An 8,133-nucleotide genomic window follows, 5' to 3' on the forward strand; every position below is an offset into this window, starting at 1 on the left:
AAGACAGAACAGGTCAGGTGGTGGTGGGTGGGAGCGAAGGATGGCCACGGGTAATAACCAGCTGACTCGTCAACCTCCAGTTGCAGAGATGAGGCAGGGGCGCGTTGACTTCCAAGAGGGGCCATTCCGACACATTACGTGACGACGTTCGCAGGATGGCCGCGAGTGCGTGTAAAGGACGACTTCTATCTTTTTTGGACTATAAAACGGAAAAATACATAGTGGCTAAAAATAAAAAAGTTGGGATTTTGTACAGACTCATCCAGTTATCTATCATCGGTTACATTATAGGGTAAGTGAGACACTTGTCTAGTCTGTCTTATTCCATGTCTGTCTATACGGATGGGCCGTAACGTTCTGATAACAAACGTACGGTTATATCAGGGATATGCAACTAACGGCCCGTGGGCCGCATGTGGCTCATCCCCACAGTCTGATGGTCCCCACTTAATAATAATAAAATAATTCATATAAATATAAATTCATCTAGTCGCGGATTTGAATTATTATTGTTATTTTTTTAAATATTTTGTTTTTTTTGTGTGTATTTTAGTTGGGGAAGCCAACCCCCGTGTTCTATTGAAAGCGCACATTGGAGGTTTTTTTTTTTTTTTGAAGAATTTTGGGAGTTGACAAAAAATGTTTTTTCCCCAATTTTCCCTATGCATGTCAATGGGCGTCATTTCTGTGCACGTAGTTTGTCCATATTTAAAATGGCATTTTTGTCATACATCTGGTAGGGAGGTGTGTACTCCTATGTGGCCCACTAGAAGCATTGATGAAAAATAGTGGTATCTACATCAGATGTGATAGATTATTTTACAATGTGTTCATTCACAAACTAATCTGTTTTTTAAGTCTAAAAATACAGCACTCTATATATTTACGTTACCCTGCGATTGGTCGGCGTCAAGGGTGTAGCCCACCTCTCACCTACTGTCAGCCAGGGTAGACTCCACCGCACATGCAACCCTGATAAGGACGAGCACTATACATTTGTACGGGTGTCTTGTCCAAAACACCAAATGATTTGTGTAATTGCTTTGACCGCCATTTGGCTTTTTCTCCCCGCCCCCAGGTGGGTTTTCTTAAGCAAGAAGGGCTACCAGGAGAAAGACGAGGCCATCCAGAGCACAGTGATCACTAAACTGAAGGGGGCATCGGTGACCAACACCACCGAGTCGGGCGTGCTGGTGTGGGGGCCAGAAGACTACGTCATCCCACCGCAGGTAAAAACACACACACCCTCAGTTGGGTCACCCACTACGCCTATCTCAGCCTTAGCAGAGATGGTGTAGACGGGAACGACACAATTTCATTTCTAGACCCAGCCTTTATACAATGCATCAAAAGTGAAAGAATAAAGATGTCTTTGTCTGGTTGGTCCAGAGTCCACTGACGCCCTTGTTGTCATGCAGAATGATGGTCGTTGCCATGGCCTCGGTTGAGGGTTGTAGACTTGTGGTTTTGCAGAACTGCTTCGTAGCGACGGTTATTTCCAACTGATGCTCCTCGTAACCTGCATCTGCGCTCTACAGGAAGCTTGCAAGGAGTACATTTTTACACCTCCTCTTCACTTTACTTCATCTTTATTACAAGACAGCATTATTGTTTAAGCGCAAACCAAGCCACTAGCATGATGATATAATTTTTAGCTATCAGCATCTTAAACAGAAAAAAAAACCCATATCCCTTTAGCCTTAAATTAAAAGGCAAACCGTTATGTATGCAGTTTAGGCCCTAAACTAATAAAGATGTCCATGTTCAACATACTTGTTGTTTTTATGACCTACGTTGCTCTCTACATGCAGGGTGAAGCTGTTCTTTTTATTGTCACTAATTTCCTAGAGACCCCCAATCAGAAGCTGGGATACTGTGCGGAGGTATGGTATGAATATTTCACTCTTTTAATTTGAGCTAATGATATAAATGAAAAGTTTTTTTTTCACAATATTCCAAAAGATTGAGAGTCACCTGTGTGTGCACACGCTATGCAACTCAGAAGTTGAATTTCAAATTTGGGTGTGGATCTGGAGAACACAACCAGGGATTGTTTATTGCAGTTGAAACTTGAAAGAGACTTTTCTTGGCTTTTTTTTTTTGGTCACTTGACTTGGACAGGAAAAAAAAAAAAAAAAAAATGCGGGCAGAAAAGGAACACAATGAGGATAAGCGGTATAGGGAACGGATGGATGGCTGAATGGCTGGCCTCAGAAATGTTTGTCTTCCCTTATTCTAGTCGCTCAAATTCAGCCCTGCAAGCCAACGCGGCGGGAAGTCACTGTGTACTTTCTCCGCAAGTCTTCGCAGGTCGCGCATGTTGCCGAGCTGTCGCGGAGCGTTTACTTTCAACATACTTTATTTGCTCTCCTGACGCCCGATCATCTGGAAACTATTCCGGACGGCCTTGAGTGTGAGGATGCCGCACACACTCAAAAGTATGGCTCGCTCTGTTCCTTCATCCGACCGACAGAGCATTTGAGTCCTGTGACATTTCTTGCATCATTTCAGTCTTTTAGATTCAAATCCATTCCTAATTTCATTTGTTTGTATTCATTCATCTAATGAAATAACAACAAGAGTTTTAATATTGCATTTGCTGTAAATAATCAAATAAACAATGTTACTTACCCGACTAATATTGCTCACCCTTATGTTGAGCTTGTAAAAGGTTCCTGGCACGCACGCACACTCGCCGCCACTTCACCCTGGCAGCAGCCAAGAAAAACAACCAACATGTCACGCAGGCACTTGGCTTGTGTACATTTGTGTCCGCTTACTTCGCTCTGTCCTTATAAATCAAATTGCAGTTACACAAAGCGCTGTGGCGCTCGAGCGCAGTTGCTCATTTGCGAGAGCGGTCGCGTCAGGGCTCCAAAGAGGGCTTTCTTGGAATTGATCGCAACTTCAGATCAAGTATCACATTTTGCAACTCAAACTTTCAATTGATCATGTATTGCCATAACATCAACTAATACGGGCCATAAACCAAGAATCAGTAATGCGTGTTCGCTGTTTATATTTATAAAATGTTGTGCGATAGAAAGTCCAGGGAGTGAGTGAAGTGTAGGCCTTTTTGATTTAAGCAGTTTCTAGTCCTTTATTACGCGCAATTGTCATGTTCCTTCTCAGTTTGTGCGCAAAACAAAGGTAAGTGAAATGTTCAATTTTGCGTCCTGGCCATGTCATACTTTTGCATACCGAGTGATCATCTTTTGCTGTGCATGTACAGAGTGTGTCTTGTAATACTTTAAACTGGATAAAATGAAAAACATTTATTGTAAAAAAAAAAAAAAATTCTGATATGGGTCAATGGAATTTTAAATGTAATCTCAATGAGGACAAGGAATGGATGGATGATAAGTGATTTTAAACAGGTGTATTTATGTTTCAAAATGAGCTGTTTTCTAAGGCTGTTTTGAATTGAAACATAAATGTAACTGTACCCGGTCGACTCACGTAAAAAGTGGGGCAGGACTTAATAATCATGAGAAAATGTGGCTGAAACAAGTTGCGAATCCCTGATTGGAAGTCACTGAAAGTTTGTTGCGCGTGTTCCCCCAGAGCCCCAAAGTGCTGGATGGCCTCTGCCAGGAAGACGCCGATTGCGACGAGGGAAAGCTCGTAGTGTCTGGCCACGGTAGGACGCTCAACCCTCATCATGGGCCACAAAAGAAGTCCTCTCGCAACATTTGTTCACCGCTCGCATGATGGCGGTTCAAACTCCAAACCTTTGTGCACCTTTGGAGGCATATTTTTCCTGATAATGGTTCCAGTTGTACAAATTCAGCGGCCATTCGATGAAGCACTTAAAGCGGAAGACGACCCAAACATATTTTTTTCAAGAATATGTTCTATGCAAGCCCTCTAGTTGAAACAGGGCATTCTGATAAATATCGCGTTTGTGGAATAAGTGTTAATCCACTGGCTTTTAGCCAGCTCTGGGGGCGGCCATTTTGTCTTCTGTCGACTAAAAATGACATCAGAGCTACTCACAAGGACCAATCGTGGCCCGGATTCAGAGAACAGGTCAGCCGCGATTGGTCGTTGTGAGCAGTTGTGATGTCATTTTCAGTCGACCGAAGACAAAATGGCCGCCCCCGGAGACGGCTAAAAATGAGTGGATTTTGCTGCTTAATTTATATTCCACAAGCGCAAAAATTAATCAGAATGCCGTGTTTCAACTAGTGGGCCTGCTGGGAACATATTCTTGAAAAAAATATGTTTGGGTTGACTTGCGCTTTAAAGTCAAGTTGAATTCTTCTGTCTTTTTCCCGAAGGAACCATGAGTGGGCGATGCGTACGCGGGGATGAAAACGCAACTGGAACCTGTGAAATCTTTGGCTGGTGTCCCGTTGAAAGAAAGTTGAAACCACAGTAAGGAGCCATGTTGTTTCGCTCGGATCATTTTCACTTTGCTCTATTGGATTTAACTTAATGTCGGGACGTCCATGACTTTGTCTTTCCCAACAGTTCTCTGCTGACCAACGCAGAAAACTTCACCATCTACATCAAGAATTTTATACAATTTCCCAGATTCAAATTTTCAAAGTAAGTTCTTCATCACCACACAACAAAGACAAAGCATCCAAAAGTGAGCGACACCGTATCGCCGTGCTAATCTTTGTGCTCCTGAGGTCCAACATTCTGGAGACAACGGATGTGTCCTACCTGAAATGCAGATATGACGAAAAGCTCCATCCTTACTGCCCCATCTTTCGCCTGGGAGACATCACCGCGCGAGCAGGATACAACTTCAAGGACGTGGCAACCTATGTTGGTGTTATCATTATTATGACGTCACGTGAGCAGGTCCGCCATGAATGGACGTATTGTTTTGCGCAAAAGGGTGGCTCCATCGGCATCCACATCCAGTGGGACTGTGACCTTGACAAAGGCTACTCCGAGTGCCACCCACAGTACCAATTTAGCCGCCAGGACATGGCCGCCTCCAACAAGACCATTGCAATGGGATTCAACTTTAGGTATTTGCAGTTCAAGAGAAAAGGATCCCTTGCGCATTGAAATGTTGGCTAATTGTACGATTCCTACTTTCACACAGACACGCTCGCTATTACAAAAACTCCGCTGGTGAGAGTTATCGATCGCTATACAAAGTCTATGGAGTCCGATTTAACATCATGGTGAATGGGAGGGTAAGCAAAATGAAATCACTTTACACTATATTTTAGGGATGTCACGATACGATAATATCACGATACGATCATTATCACGAGGTTGGCGATATATTAAAAGCGCACGATATTGTAAAAAAAACAAAAAAAACATCACAATATAAAACATCACAATATTCGGTTTTTTTTACATAATAACAGCATTCACAAAGATATAGATGACCTAAAATGACCGAACACCTAATATCGAGGCACTTACTTGCTAATGCACACATTGTGAATCGGGTCGATTTGTGGGGGAACTCAAATGTGTTATGTTTCCTCTTTATCTGGCAATTAGCGTGGGTCTTAAACATCTATCCATCCATTATGGGTGGCAAAAAAATTTGCATCAAATTAAACTGCACTAATAAACTAACCACCAGAGGGAGCTCAAACTGCACAAATGGAAAACAACTTGGGACTCTTAAACAGATTTGCTGCTCTTAATATCGTGACATGACGATATATTGTGGCAATTTTAATATCACGATATTGTCGATATTGTGACATCCCCTATTATATTTGCGTGTTACCTTTCCCATGCTGAAGTTGCTGTCGTGTTTGGCACCATGATATTTGTTAAATTTATATTATATTTATAACAACTATCATTTAGCGCTTTTAAAAGCTTTTTTTGTTTGGTGCATTTAAAAAAAAAAATGTGTCATACGATTTTTAAAGGTATTTAAAAAAAATAAAAATAAATAATAATAATAATAATATATATATATATATATATATATAGAGAGAGAGAGAGAGAATTAGTTTACATTTTAAATAAAAAAAAACAACAACCTGCCTTACAACTTGACATTGTTTTTTTTATATAAAAATGTATAAATAGCAGAGTACCTATAAAATATATTTTATTCAAGCAAAGTGTCGTAGTTAATGAATGTAATAAAACATGTAATTGTAAGAAATAAGAGTGGTTGAATAAATTCTCCTTTTGTTCTTAGGCTGGAATGTTCAATATTGTCCCAACAGCCATCAGTGTCGGTTCAGGGTTAGCTTTAATGGGCGCGGTAAGTAGCAGCCATCTTTTATTATCATTTTTTTCCCCACATTAACTTGTTTTAGATGCATGACACAATGCTAATTTGGATTGAACAGGGAGTGTTCTTGTGTGACATGATCCTTCTCTACATCATGAAGAACGGCACCGCTTATCGGGAGAGAAAATTTGAAGGGTCCCAGTATGTGCTGCTAATACTTTCAGGACCACTCGCCACCACCGATGCTACGCTAATGTCAATTTGTTGTCCACAGGCAGTCAGCAGCTGGAGGCAGCCACGAGCAAACCACTCTGGCATCTTAGTACTTTAACTTCGACTTTGCGAAGTATTTTTGAGTGTACTGCAAATGTCAGACTTTTCTCATTAATACAAAGTATGAATTCTTTCTAGTAAAATGTACCAATGAAAATACTGTCATGTAGTGAAATATTAGTCTCTTGCACTGAATTTAAAGAGAATGGGTGGAGCCGCTTTCATTCGAAAGAAAGTAAGTCAGCTGTGTTCACTCCCACAGCGGTGGAAAGGCCCCTCTCTAACTGTGCCTGTCTACGAAGATACCAGTAGATGGAGCACTCCACCCATGCGCACATTTAGACTGCACTCAATAGATGGAGGGATGACTTCAAAAGGAAGTCAACACAAACGTATTTTGTCAAGAATATGTTCTGCGCAGGCCCACTAGTTGAAACAAGGCAATATGAGTTAAGCAGCAAAATCCACACGTTTTTAGCCATCTCAGGGGGCGGCCATTTTGCCACTTTTGTCGACTGAAAATGACATCACAGACATCACACCCGTTTTCTGAAGGTGAGCTATGATTGGTCGTTACCTGAGCCCTGAGGGTGCGTGATGTCATTTTCAGTCGATAGAAGTGACATAGACAAACACACACTTAATCCGTCCCTCATGTTGCTTAGTGCGTCACTATGTGGGTCGCTGTCTGTCAATGCGCTGTAGTCAATCCAATGTCATAATAAAAAGACGTCCTCTCATCTCATTATTGTCTGTCAGCTGTCCTCTAATAACATGCCATGGAGTGATTGAATGTTATAAAGGGATTTTTTTTTTTAATTCAATGGTCTTTGCACAATACCAAATACAAAGGAGTACTGGGGCCTCAGTGAACAAAAAAAAAAAAAAAAGAAAATTCTGTGAATAACATCATAATATTACGGCAAAAATGATGGTGGGGTGAATGTGACAAAACGCTGAATTATTTGTGATACTTTTACACCAGTGTGGAACTGGAGGTTCAGTTCACCTTAATGCAGTTAGACTGTTTACTTATGATCTGAAATATTATTTTTGAGGAGGGGAGGGGAACATAACGCCAGCTTAGCATATTTTAATCGTGCGCAATCCGTAATCAAGACCTTTTTTTTTTTGTCGGTGTATTGCGCTTGCTAAACTGGAGTGAACCAAGACACCAACACAGAATTGACGTCAGTGTTGCGTAACAGCCTCTATGGTGAGGAATGACTGAATTCGGGAGAACAATCGGTGACACTTCCATAGTAATAACCGTGTCACTCCCATAAATGTGTCCTCAGCTGACACACAAACTGACCTCGGCGTTGATTCTAATATGCAAAGTGGATTCACACTTGGCATCGGCGTCACACATTATCCCATACGGGTTCGCGCGTGTGTGTGTGTGTGCGCGCGCGCGGTGGTCGGCGTGCAAATATGGGTCATATGTGTTAATCTGTCCAGCTGCTTCTTCTCCTCATTCGATCAGCTCAGACTGCAGAGGTGAAGGTTGGATGGATTAATGGGCAGCTGTGGAGGAGTAACCTTTGCTCCACACGTGTAAAGTGGTTCATATTAGTTCATGTGGACAAAAATGCATCCATCCATTTTTGAACAATACAGTGCTGCCTCAGTCTTGGCATCATGTTTTTCCCCACACATCCAGTTTTAAAAGTCACCGTCTGCCAACA

The 8,133-nt window shown here is 41.6% G+C and overlaps 1 protein-coding gene across 5 annotated transcripts; it reads left to right on the plus strand.

Annotated features, from left to right (window-relative positions):
* The first annotated feature begins 1 nt into the window (after position 1).
* LOC147144375 (P2X purinoceptor 5-like) lies at positions 2 to 7,193 on the plus strand. 5 transcript variants are annotated; one of them, XM_086035361.1, is made up of 12 exons: positions 2 to 292; positions 1,079 to 1,229; positions 1,812 to 1,883; positions 3,565 to 3,640; positions 4,281 to 4,377; positions 4,474 to 4,551; positions 4,638 to 4,776; positions 4,849 to 4,985; positions 5,063 to 5,156; positions 6,137 to 6,202; positions 6,291 to 6,373; positions 6,447 to 7,193. In XM_086035361.1, exons 1-12 carry the CDS (start codon positions 156 to 158, stop codon positions 6,493 to 6,495), a joined length of 1,179 nt encoding a protein of 392 aa, XP_085891487.1. In that variant the 5' UTR covers positions 2 to 155; the 3' UTR covers positions 6,496 to 7,193. The 5 variants fall into 5 exon arrangements, with proteins under 5 accessions (XP_085891487.1, XP_085891486.1, XP_085891484.1 ...); XM_086035360.1 differs by having other exon boundaries at positions 4,638 to 4,985; XM_086035358.1 differs by having other exon boundaries at positions 6,291 to 7,193.
* The last annotated feature ends 940 nt before the right edge of the window (positions 7,194 to 8,133 follow it).

The sequence above is a fragment of the Filicampus tigris genome, chromosome 7 (assembly GCF_054856515.1).
Source record: "Filicampus tigris isolate MCC_2025a chromosome 7, RoL_Ftig_1.0, whole genome shotgun sequence".
NCBI classification, from domain to species: Eukaryota; Metazoa; Chordata; class Actinopteri; order Syngnathiformes; family Syngnathidae; genus Filicampus; species Filicampus tigris.

Coding starts and splice junctions, on each gene's coding strand:
- LOC147144375 (XM_086035357.1), top strand. CDS start 156: ATGGCCGCGAGTGCGTGTAAAGGACGACTTCTATCTTTTTTGGACTAT. Junction 1,230..1,811: donor ACTACGTCATCCCACCGCAG/GTAAAAACACAC, acceptor CTCTACATGCAG/GGTGAAGCTGTTCTTTTTAT. Junction 4,378..4,473: donor GAAAGAAAGTTGAAACCACA/GTAAGGAGCCAT, acceptor CTTTCCCAACAG/TTCTCTGCTGACCAACGCAG.